The sequence below is a fragment of the Cajanus cajan genome, chromosome 1 (assembly GCF_000230855.2).
Source record: "Cajanus cajan strain Asha chromosome 1, NIPB_CcT2T_4, whole genome shotgun sequence".
NCBI classification, from domain to species: domain Eukaryota; kingdom Viridiplantae; phylum Streptophyta; class Magnoliopsida; order Fabales; family Fabaceae; genus Cajanus; species Cajanus cajan.
The window spans coordinates 76,669,854-76,683,865 of record NC_138517.1 but is presented as its reverse complement, the minus strand read 5'-3'; the positions used below and the strand labels follow the sequence as shown (position 1 = coordinate 76,683,865).

Below are 14,012 nucleotides of genomic sequence, written 5' to 3'. Positions count from 1 at the left end.
CATTGATGTGAATGTGAACAGTTCTATCAATTACAAACAGTGATTAATTGTTAACAAAGTTATTAGCAAAATAACTTTGTTAACTAAAAATAGAAGTAAATGACATATTTAATGTATAAAACTTATTTATGTAATTTTATAGTTTAAATGTTGAAGCGAATAAGATGATGACTAGGGCTAAATTTAAAGTAAGTTACAAGTGGATAGAATAAATATTTGTTAACATAATTCTTATACTTTTATAGTAGATGCATAATTTTGAAGATAAAGATTTTTGTAACATTAGAAAATTATAATAAGACTGAAAATGTTATTGGAATGTCAAGTTATTAAATTACACAAAAATGATAAATTTAAATGTTTTAACTATATTTGTATGATAACAATGTATAGAAAATATAAATGGTTTATAATTTTGTTAGACAAAAAATATATATATAACATGATAATAAATAACGTAACCGTGAAAGTAAATTAATGTAAATTTAGTATAGGTTAAAATATAAATGACAAAGGAAATACGAATAAAAATGGTATTTTATAATAACAAATTTTAGTGAAAAAATTGTATTTTAAAATAAGTAATATAAAATATAAATGAAGATAATAAATACGGTACTTTGGGAAAAAGAATTTTATTATATTGTCCTTAAAAAAAATATTTCACAGTATAATAAAAAAAATTAATTTATTTGTTAATAATGAGCCATGTTTACTTAAAAAGTTAGGGTTTCAATACCTTACGAAGTTAAAAAATATTTAACAAAAACATTGATGATAAATAAAAGTTGGGAACTGTCATGGTACCCACGATAATTAAAGGATTTTGGTACCTCAAATTATGTGAACAAATAAATTTAAAAGAAATAAATTCAAAATAACATAAATTTTGGATTAAAAATTTATACAAGATGAATCAATCAAAAAGATTAATTCAAAAATAATAATAAAAGGTCATTTTTTATAACAAATTAAATTTAAAAGTAATATAATTAAAAAATTAAAATAAATACTATAATAATATTTTAAAAATATTAAAATAAGAAAGACAAATAATAAATAATACAATTGAAAAATTAATTTATACCATAAATTCAAAAAGTTAAAACCAAAGAAAAACTAAAATGTATTAACAAAATATTAATATTAAACTATTTAATTATAATATATGCCATATTAAAATAAAATTTTAAAAATATAAAAATAATATAAACATATAAAAAAATTTATAAGGATAAATTATTAAAAATATTAAATTAAAATAAAAATAAAATAAGTAATTACAATAAAAAAATTTAAAAGGCTGTATCATTACTCCACAATGTAGAATTTTCCATAAAAGTTTACGGTTTAGGTAAACATAAGGCGTAAAACTAATAGGTAAAAGTATAAAATATGAAGAGGAATTTTGTACGTGAAATATATATGTGGTCTATATTGTGTTAAACCCTAAAGTATAAAATTAATATAAAAAAATATTGAATTCAGATAATATAAGATATAGTCCATTATGAAATTGTACGACATTCGACCTAGGTATGGAGTACATGGTAATCCACAAATGATAAAAACATACAGATAAGATAATGACACATACTTGAATCGCATGCATTGCGTTGATTGAGCCTGCAAGCCAATATCACATTCTACAACATTCTACCTAGGTATGGATTACATGGTAATCCAGTAAACATAAAATCATATGCATACAGATAGCATACAGATAACATATTGGCATCATATAGATGAACGAATAAGCAAAAAAAACCAAATTATATATATTTATAAACAAATATTAACAAACCAGTGATTGTTCGAAAAATAAAACAAAGAACAACATTAAAAAGTTCGATAAAATACAGAAATGGAAGGGACGCAGATCAAGCCCGAGTGACAGAAACCTCCAAAACGCCTCCCCCTTCCTTCGTCCAAAAGTGAACCTTATCATTCACATTAAATTTGCAAACACGCTGGAAGTCATACCATCCTTTTGAAAAGAGGCCTTGGTATGGATACCACAGTATATGCCATATAGCCTGAGTCCCGTTTGGGAGAAATACATTCACCCAATGTGGACAATTTCTGAAATATTTGAATACCATGTTAGCCGGTATTGCCTACAAAAATAAACGAAAACAAATATGTCAAACCTATACGAGATACAAAAAATAATTCCGGACAAAACAAGAGCAAAGGAAAACAAAAATATGTTAAAGAACAACCAATATTACCAGTGGCTTCCCGGGGGACCTCCTTGCAGCCGTAATAGTAGATGACCATAACAACTGCCTGTCATTCTGTTCCATTTGTTGACCAGCAGCCAACATTGTTGACCGATGAGGGGGCAAATTTGGTGGTGTAATTGGAGTAAAACATGCGCAAACAGTAAAAACAAAGTTGCTATCACCCAAATACTGAAAAAAAAAATCAACCTGGCTTTGTCTAGGGCGTAGCTTTGGACGATTATTTTTATCCCCTCACCAAATAAAGCAACTTCCTTGTTTCCCTGAAGGCAGACGTTAACCTTAATTTGATACGTATTGCCGAATTGGTCTTCGGCAGTGACGTGGCTAGACAATTCATTTCCCCATTTCTTGAAAAAGAAATTAGGAATTTTCAATGTTTCCTGAAAAAAAAAGCCATGAAAACCCTAAATTAGTGGAACTGTTTCGTCGTCTAGTAATGAATAAGACAAATAAAGAAGAAGGAAATTTTTTACCGAATCAGTGCGTAGTGCGAGCTGGAAGTTTGCGTCTTGATAGCCTTGCTTTAGTGGGACTCTGAGAGTCAGATTAGGATTTTAGGGTTGGGGTTGCGCATATAGCACAAGAGCAAAACAAAAGAGACTGGATTAGGGTTTTGAATATGTAAAAACAACAGTTGTGTAAATTAGGAAAAGAAAAAGTAAATAAAAAAATTAGCCAAATAAACAAACGAAGCGAGAATCATAATACCTACGAACGTTCGTTGGCCATGTTCGAACATGGAACAACAGCATGGTTGCAGCACAGGATAAGAGAGACAGATTAGGATTTTAGGGTTGGGGTTGCGCATATAGCAGAATAGAAGAGCAAAAGAAACTAGGTTAGGGTTTTGAATATGTACGAAGAACGGTTATCAAAATTAGGAAAACAAAAAGTAAAAAAAAATTAGCCAAATAAAGAAACTAACTGAGAATCATACCTACGAATGTTGGTTGGGCATGTGCGAACATGGAACAACTCCATGGTTGCAGCAACGCAGAAGAGAGTCAGATTAGGAATTTTGGGTTGGGGATGCGCAAATAGCATAAGAGAATTCCAAAAGACACGGTTAGGGTTAGGGTTATCAATATGTAGGAAGAAGAGTTATGTAAATTACAAAAACAAAAAGTTAAAAAAATTATGCATCTGAATTTTGAAGCGACGCCATGTATTCACGAGGATGGGAAGAGATAGTGGGTTCAAAGTTGTCATTATTGCGCATTGGAAAAGAAAGTCGGACCAACTCCCCCCATTATCACTGATCATGTCATCCGTGCAGATGTCATTATACTATTGATGTGTTTAGGGTTTTGCGTCCAGATTTTACGTGTGCAACGTTATCATTGTTGCTTGGGAGTTGGGATTCTTGGGAGTCACTTTTGGTACTATAAGGATACATTGAACACACCTCTTTTGACTGTTTACATACGTTTAAGTTTAATTTTGTTAACTACACCAACTTCAAATTGAATAATTAATAAATTACTATTCATAACTACACCATATTGAATATGTATAATTTTGAATATAAAATTAATATATTGATTATTAAATTACATTAATAAATTTAGAATGAAATAAATTTTATTTAAATATAATTTAACATTTTTTTTACATATAAGTATAATATTGAATTATGAAATTTAATATAAATTTGTAAAAAATAGAAATATTAATTCCATATTATTGTTTGATAAAATTTAATTTAATAATAAAACATACACATACATTATGTGATGAATAATAAAATATGAATTTTTTATATGTTGTTTATGTTAATAATAATTAACGTTCATTTTAGTAAATGTAAAAAAATATGTTTTTTACGTCCGCTGGCAATAAATTTTTGTTATTACGAATAAATTTTCATAATTTTAGGTGTTTTTTTTATAAGGGAATTTATTGTATATGTTTACATTTAATGTCTTTTAATTGGTATATTATTGGAATTTAAAGTTATTAAATTAAACAAAAATTATAAATTTAAATGTTTTAACTATATTTGTATGATACCATTAAGAAAAATATAATATATGTTAACTTAAATAAACAAACAATTTTATATTTTTAAAATATTATATATGTATATATATATATATAAATATTGAAATTATGATTTTATAAAAATTTTAACAGGAATTATTAAAATTACACAATTAATCAATTATCATATATTAGGGAATAAGACTGTTCAAAAACATATGCAGGATTTAGGATTTAGGGGTTAGACTTGAATTTGAATCCTCTCTTGCAATATTCTGTCTTCAGCATTTCTCCTACAACATTAATAGCCATAGAGCTTTGTTTCGATTTGAAGATGGAAAAGGAGGAGTGCAAAAGGAGGAATTTGAAGGGAAAGTTAGTGGAAAGTGAGTTTGTTTGAATTAAGGGAAAGTGAGTGGAAAGTGTAGAGAAAGTTTGTGAAAGTTTGTTAGTGAATTGAATTATGTCATACATATAAATGAATTTTTTAATTGATAATTGTGTAACATTACTATATTGCCCTTAGGTTAAAATCAACTTTATAATTATTATAATTAAAACATAAATATATAAATTTTAACTAAAAAAATAAATCTAAAATATTAATTTAAAAATAATATAATTTAAATATTTTCTTTATGATAGATAAAAATGAAAAATTTAATAGATGAATATAAAATTACACTTTTACTCTTGCATTAAAAATGAGTATAATAAATAATGATAAGAATAATAATAAATATTAGAAAAATGATAAGAATCATGATACTAATTATAATAAATAATAATAATATTAATAAAAATGAAAATAATAATAAATAATAATGAAAATCACGGGAAAGAAACAACAATTTTGTTCGCCTTTCGTTGCTCGTGAACAGTAAATCGATGGAAACAAACACTACCTACATATATCTAATAACTTAAATTTATTCTTATAATTAATATAACTTTATAAATGATTAAATTTGAGGCATTAGATATATCTAATGACTATTAATGTTGCAGGAGAGATGCTAGAGAGAGAATATTGCAGGAGAGGATCCAAATTTGTTAAACATGTAGTTGCCATCCTGACCTACAACATTCAACAATGAAAATTAACTAACTTTGACGAATCTCCACATACTTATAATATAAAAAAAAAAATTATGGAATAATTTTACAAACTGGCCTAAAATGTTTCACATACTTTCAAAATCCAAATAATTTTAAACAAAAATTAAAAAATATAAGTTTACAACTATAATTGATGAAGAAGAAAAAAATCCAAATAAAATAAAATTTCAAAATGTAAATCCTTTCACCCGACATGTCAGTATGAAATCTTCCTCACCTAAAAACGAACACAGAAACATATCGTCAGAAAATAACACATTCATAAAAAAATCACAATAGGAAATCTCAATATTCATTAACGAAACATAATTAATATCATGAACGCTACAATCATTGAATTCCAATATCGTATCAGAAATTACATATGCCCAATGTCACAGATGCATATCGTGTTGGTCACCCTACTGGAGACGAGGAGGATACACAACTAATACATCGTATGTAGAGCTGTCAAACTGGGGTGGGACCCGTGGGCCAACCCGGCCCACCTTCAAAACGGGCCGGGTTGGGCAAAAAAAAATTGAAGTTTTATAGTAGGTGGATATATGTCAACCCGGCCCACTTTGACCCGGCCCACCCGGGCTAAACCCGTCGTGGCCCGGGGGGCCCACCAAGCCACCAATTTTTTTACAATAAAAATTTAAGTTAAATTTGTAATTAATTTTGTATGATGGTATATTGGAAATTTTTATTTTAGACTTTTATCATGATTTGTATTTAATTTTGTATGATGAATTATGACTTATCTATACTAATATATAAATGGAATACTTCTTTTAGTAACCACCTTGGTCTCCACTTTTTGCTGACCATTATGCCCTTTCATTTTAAAAAATTAAAAAAATATTATTTTTTTCAAAATGAAGACCTTAAATTTAATAAACTAATTATAACATTAAATTAACTTATACTTATTACTTAATTTTTTTTTATCTTTAATAGAGGCACGAAGTGCCTTGACCATAGTAGTAACTATCAATGATGTTAAGTTTATGAGTAGTATGTTAATTTATAATTAATTTAAAATTTAAAATTTTTTTGATATTTTTTGTTTAAAATTTTTGGTGGGCTGGTGGGCTGACACGTATAATCTACCAACCCGTGCTGGGGCGAGCCGTGCCAACATTTTTTTTAGAAAATCACAAGTGGGCCGGGTTCGGTTGACTCGTTTTTAAAGTCGGTCAAGGTGGGCCGGCCCACATGGGCCGAGTTGGCCGGTTTTAACAGCTACGTTTCGTATGTTATTTTGTTTTATAACAATAATAATAATGTTATTTTGTTTTATTTTTTTATTATTTCATAAATAATTTTTATCAATCAAAATTAATATTTAATAAAACAATAATTTTTTTAAAATATTATTTATATTATATATATATATATAACTATGTACATTATTTTATTTATTAATTTTATTAATAATAATAAATAAATACTTATAAAAATATAAAAAGTTTAATTTCAAACATACAATATGCCTACGGGTCGAGGTCTGTATATATTAATTAAAAAAATGTAATTTTAGAAAAAAAATTCCCCCATATGACTACGCAATATATGGGACAAGGATACAATGTTGGCCATCATTTTCGCCTAAATGGGTGACAAGAGTACTATCCAAAAGTTTTACGTAGTTTTCCAAGGACGCAACCCAGGCATTTACTCTTCATGGGCGGAATGTGACGCTCAAGTAAGCGGGTTTAAGGGAAACAGACATAGATCATATGCAAGTTACGAAGAAGCACTATCGGAGTGGATAAGGTACTGTACTAACCATACCACCAGCGAAGAATCCAGTGGTAATCAACCTTTTCGTCCGAAGATGGAAGATCCAGTCGGCATGGCGTCATCACAATGGCATGGTGAGAGAAAATTTTTGATGGTCATTCAAAATAACCATTTTTGTCATCTATATTATCGCATATTTTTTTTAATTTTTTTTTTGGCTCATTACTTCCATTTATTAACTTGTAACGTCAAATAGGGTGTCACCAGGGCGATGTTGCAATAGATACCGGTTCTGATGTGTTTGTTGTGCAACAATGCATGGAGCAACTTTTATCCCACATATGTAGCCTACTTCACTACAGTCAGCCAGTATACACTATGTATGATGTGAAGACTATACATGGAATACAATGTACTAGATACTGTGGAACCCTTGAGCATGGAGACCTTGGGACTCATGTTTGTCTTGGAAAATTTGCAGAGAAGGTGTACGATGCTCGGGAAGATGTTGCAGCATGTTTGCTTCGTCGTCTGCTTGCAACAACTGGAAAATGTATTCGGGACTATAACTATTACAATGTGAAGAATCTTGAAACGCAATTGCAAAAATTGCTGGACGAAAAATTAGAACTACAGATGGAGTTAGCCATCTTAACCAAAAAAGTTCGACTTCTTTCAAGTCAAAAGCCAGCACATGAATGAGGGTTGCTCACATGCACATCTACTGGGACAAGTTTTTTTTGTTATTTGCATTTCTCTTTTTTTTTTTTATTAAGTCGTGTTAAGTGTTTAGTTCATGTTACCTATCTTGGTGTGTTTCTCCAACTTTATTAATATTATGATGTCACTAATATTATGTTAACTGAATATCATTTGTATATATCATTTAATTAAATTATATAAATTTATATTCAATATTTAAATTAAATAATATATAAATATACTAACACTTTTTTATCCGTCACTTAATTATTTATATTTACATTAACTTGTAACCATAAAATACTCATTCAATTAGAAAATAACTTTATATACTTTTTTTATATGATATATAATAATAATAAAAAATAATGTTAGATAATTTACACCTTTCAATTCAAAATAAAAGACCATTTACGGTCACTTAAAAACCACGTAAAATCCAATATTTTATGATTTGTTATTTATATATTATTAATTACATAATATATGTATATCTGTTAATTTATAATATATATTAATTTATATCATATATGAATTTATTATATATATAACCGTTGTTACAAATATATAGTATATAATTTGGTAAATAATAAAAACTACAAATACAATCATTTACTACAAGGAAAAAAAATCGAATAATGTATATTAATATTTTTTTATGCATCAAATAAAATATAAACTATAAAATATTATATATATATATATATATATATATATATATATTTATTTATTTATTTAGATAATATTTTTATATATAATCAATGTATAATAAATCAACACACATACATTTTATAATAACATTTTATTATTATTATTACATTGTTATAATTAACACAAACCAAAATGTTTGACAAACATATATTTACTGACTAATGGAGTACTCAGTAAGCCATAATAAATGAACCCAAATCTCCTGCAAAGATTACGAAATCTTTCAAATAAAAATATGTCACTCAATGCCTGCAACGATGGAAGTATATTCGGCTCTATGCATATTAATGTGACATTCAATAAATTACACAAGATACTGTGGTTTGGGGTACCCGAGTACACAGCATGTGACCATCATTGCTTTTTTAGTTTGCCAAATGTTTCAAACTGATGGGAAAAACAAATAGAATACTACTAAGGTACAACAACAACCTCATAAACCACCAACAAAACGAATGCAACACGGGGGAAAGGAGGGTATATTGGGAAACCAAACAAAATCCTGCAAAAAAAATAAAAAACTACTCATACATAATTCTTTTTAAATGTCACTCAAACTTACATACATTAAGTTAATTGAAATTTTATTTTATTAATATTATTCTAAACTTAAATTTTTTTTATTTATTGATAATTAATTATTAATTAACAATTTATAAATGAACCTTATTTAATAATTATCATTATAACAAAATTATCATAGTTACTAATTTTTGACTTACAAATATGCTGTAGTTTTATTACTATGTGTAGCAACAAAGTTAACATTATCCTCACCTAACATGTAGTACACTAGTAGACATGTCAAAATTTAGTAATATTTCTCAGAATTCTGAGAGTGACGGACCTTGCATGGAAGTATAAGCCACAGATGTCCTTTACTAACTTTGGAATAGTGTATTATTATTTCTCCCTTCTCACTTCTCATATTCCCTATCCCTAAGCCACATATGTGCCCAGCTGTCATTCGAATTGGGTATTCATACCAAGTCACATTTCATGTCAATCAAATTTAATTTTGCTTTATGCATACCACACAAACTTATACTGGAAGCTTCCGTCAAATCTCCTGAGCATCATCAAAACCCACATCCACTTCACCATTGTCACATGTTAGTCACCCACATTCAATGCGCATAGATTGTCCCGCAACCATAATGTACACTGAATTTGTTTTTTATTTATTCTTGCTATGATTTCATTTTTTTTCAATTTAAAAATTAATTATAAAATTTTAAATGTTTATTTATTACGGTCAGCATACATGCATTATAAACCATTCTTATCAAAACAACCGACCTCTCCTAATTTCCACCTCCTTGTGATACCAACCACAAGACCCAAATGGTGTCTCAATACAACAAAAAAAACTCAGAGGAAGCCAACCGTAACACAAAATCCAACCATTTGCACGCGTAGCAAAAAACTGCCTAAAATGAAGGAACTTATCAAGATTTCCTCTAGGTAAAATAGTATTTCAACTCATAACAAATAATTTTCGTTATCCACTTTAATTTTGTTATACCTTTCAGTTGTGTATTGTAGTTTACATAACTACCATATATTTTGTTTTTCTTAAATGATTCCCTACAACTGTTATGAATACCGAATATTACATTTAATATTGTTCATGCACATGCACATGCATTATCTTTTTCATTCATTGTGACCTTATTTAAAGTAAGAATCCAAATTTTCGTTTTTGTCATTTATTAACAGCTTTGTAGAGAGCATTCCAAATTTGGACTATCCTGATAAAGAGACCAACTCACACAAATCTGGTGCAGACATCTCAAAATGCAACAACCAAGACAAGTCATCTATGCAGGTTTCCAATATTATTTAATTTTTTTTACGAAGTCGAATCAACAAATAACTTTTTACCTTACAAGTAAAACTTTGTGTATCAGGATGGTATAGCAGAAAAAGTATGTAGGCTAGCGTCATGTATGGAGTTAGTTATTAATGGATTGAACAACCTTACTAGCATTGTTGCTCCCCAAAGTCCCTTACTGATGCAAAAATGTCATCAAACACCGTACGCACGTGAGACTGTTACACATGAACCACATGCTTCTTTCACCAAAGTACGCCAAACACCAGACGCGTCTTCCTCAGCAAAAAAGTTAAAAAAAATGAAAAGTAGTCAGAAAAAGGAATTTATCAAAACCGACAGCCTGAAAAAAAGGTTATTCTCAAACACGATTACTGGTAAGAATTTTAGACTCTTCGTAGATATGGAACCCTTGCACAATGGTAGGTTTGATGGAGTCAAAGCAACCGTTGAAATACCAAAGGTAATATCATAATTTGTATTACTTTATCTTATATATTTTTTTAATATTTATAATAATAATCATTGTTCTCCTTTGCATAACTAAATTTATAGTGGATACCGATGACATTTCGACCACCACCCGATATGGTTTTGGATGATGTTCAAGCCGCTGTTGCAACTTATGTTTTTGGGACAAACAAACATAATGAACTAAATGGGTATTTTTCTTAGTGTTACCAAACTTTTCATTTCCTTTCTTGACATTTTAACAAAAAAAATTTGGCCAATTTTCCAGGAAAGAAATCATTGTAACAACAATTTGGAACACAGTTGGGGATAGGGAAACTCTGAAAACCCTTCTACCAAGGGGTCTACTTGATCAAGAGGCACTCTTTTGTTTCACCCATGTTGTTTACCATATAATAAGTGATTTTCTCTTTCTATTATTTATTTTTAATGATATCATGTAGGTCCTTAACTTGCTAGTATGCATGCTCACACATAATCAACGAGCCATTTCTGTAGATGCTTCATTTTGGTACTTCCCAACAACCTTTGCGGTAAAAACCTTTTGAAACAACTATTATTTTCTCCATATCTCAATGAACACTACTAGCATTGAATAACTTCAAACCTTTTTTTCTATTTTTGATATTTTCATAGCAATATGTGATGGCTTCGACTACACCACCAGACACTCTAATGCATTATTATCAAAAGGACTTCACGGGGAAGATGGACAACATTTTGAAGGTGAACTCATGTATTTAATAATGTTTATTTCAAGCTAACCACCTTTTTCACTTGCTAACAATGTACTGATGAATATGTTATTTTAAATTTAGATATTTGTTCCACTAAATGATATGAATTCGCACTGGTTTCTATTGGTCGTTGATGTAAAGGAGGCAAAACTACTCATGTTGGATTCCAAACCAGACCCACAAAGATTTGGTGCTAGAAAAAGACTAGTTAAAAAAGTGGTACTTTATGATGTCTGAAACAAACAATATGATTTTTTTTATATGAAATTGTTATCTCCAACTAACTAATACTTTATTTTTAAAATTTTTACCTTGCAGGCATTGTATCTTGAAGAAATCTTGTTGCATGATTCTTTTTACCAATACACGTTTACAAAAAAGCCACAAATTTCTGATTTTCCTGTGATTGTGCCACATAACATTGGCCAACAAGATGCTCATTCGTAACCCACATTTAATTGTTTAATATTTATTACATCATTTCTTATTTTTTTTTACCATTAAACAACAAAATGTAAACATTCAATTTCTTTTAATTTGTAGAAATGATTGTGGCGTTTGGGTTGCCAAATGGATGATGGATTCTAGTTGGTCTAATGATTACAAAATCAAAGTAATTATCTTCTTACTAACCTATTATTTTTAAAATTCAACCCATGTACAATAATGCTTATATTAATTGGTTTACATTTGTATATTAGGTGGACAACAAAACAAGAATGCAATTGGCATTGTCTTTGGTTCTCCACTCTTACAACACCAACAAAGATGAGGTTATCAAACTAGCTGCCACAAATTGGAAAAATTTGCAGGAAAATAGAAATACACTTGTTATTTCCTAACTTTTGTATCAACTCTTTATGTTGTCCCCTTTTTTTTTTTTGATTGGTTTTGTAATGTTCTTCATTTGGGCCAACCATTGCACCCTACCTACACAATGTTGTTATATTTTGTTTTCCTTTTGTAAAACCAATTTTTTGTTGCACTTGTCTGGGGACCTTATGTGTGTAACTTATGGACAACCTTATGAACCTACAACCATGTACCTTGTTATTAATTTCGTTTAAATCAATTTCAACTAGTCATTTCTGTTTACCAAATAATTTGTGTATTATTGTAGCCATGTAAGTCGAAACTAATTTCCTTCAAGGTACGTTCTATGGTCAACATATGTATTATATGGTTGATCAGCGAAGCAACATATAAAAATGTGATTGTAAGGCTTCCATGGGTCTTGGGTCAAACATGGATTAATATCATTACATATATTTAAAAAAATTAACGGTCTTCATTAATTTTTAAATATTTTAATAAATCTGTATACAACATCACGAAATGTATACTTCAACTAGTCTATTATTATATACAACATCAGAAGAATTTAGCCTCAATCAGGATTTGAATCCAACATTTTTAAGTTTTCTTGAAAACTGTGAAGTACAAAACTATTACATACAATCAATAAATAAACGTCCAACTGTTTTTATACATATAATTTATACTCCACTTAAATCCACTTAAAACAAAGCACTCATTAAAATTAAATAAAATGGCTGCAAATTAAAATTAACGGTTGTAATCTACCAGACGTGGGAGCCAAGGAGCCAAGGGAGGTGCAGTTATTGGGAAGAGACGTCGGTATGGGGATGCGACTTGTAGTATAGATATAACTCTTCGTATGTCATTTTTCGTATAAATATGACCAAAGGGATTTGTTAGTCATCATTGCTTTACTGCACAACAAAAACTGTACGGTCATTATTTACAGTAGAATCACTCTGAAAAATGGCACTTCCAATCGAGTTAATAGTTGAAAGTTTTGTTCGGGCATGCGTCAAATCCGTGTGCAGAGCCAAAGCCGTGTGTAAACTTTGGTTTTCTTTGTTTGCCCAATCTGACTTCGCAAAAAGGCACTACAAAGAATCCAAAATCGTGAAAAAGGTTATGTTCTTTTCATGTTTCCTAAAAGAAGTACTATCTGTAGACGCAAGCAAGCCTCTTCTTGTTGCAGACGCAAGTTGCATTCTTCCATACCCAATGACCTACTCTAATGCGTACATGAAAATTATTGGTACATGCAGGGGCATGATACTTATTTGGCTTCCTACATACTTCTTCATTTGGAATCCCTCAACCGGGTTTACTCGTTCTTTTTTTCCATGTCCACGTACTATAATGAAAATCTGTGGTGATTATTTTGGTCTGAACTACTACGGATTTGGTTATGACCGATCTGAAGACAATTATGTTGTGGTTCAAATTTATCTTAGTAAATGTGATCCATCTCATCGCGCAGTCGTGTATTCTGTGAATGGTGCTTCATGGAGGGATTTCGAAGATGACTCCCTTTTGACAATTACCTATCCTTGTATTTCTGTTCATCAGGGAAGTATGGGACTCTATTTTGGCGATTGTCTTCACTGGATTGCTTCCAACTGGGAAAGGAATGTTGATGTTATTTTGGCTTATAATTTAATTGAGTAA

The 14,012-nt window shown here is 29.4% G+C and overlaps 1 protein-coding gene across 1 annotated transcript; it reads left to right on the top strand.

Annotated features, from left to right (window-relative positions):
- Positions 1-13,313: 13,313 nt before the first annotated feature.
- Positions 13,314-14,012, top strand: LOC145955722 (F-box/kelch-repeat protein At3g23880-like). Its single transcript, XM_083070801.1, has one exon. The coding sequence runs from the start codon at positions 13,314-13,316 to the stop codon at positions 14,010-14,012; it is 699 nt and encodes a 232-aa protein (XP_082926927.1).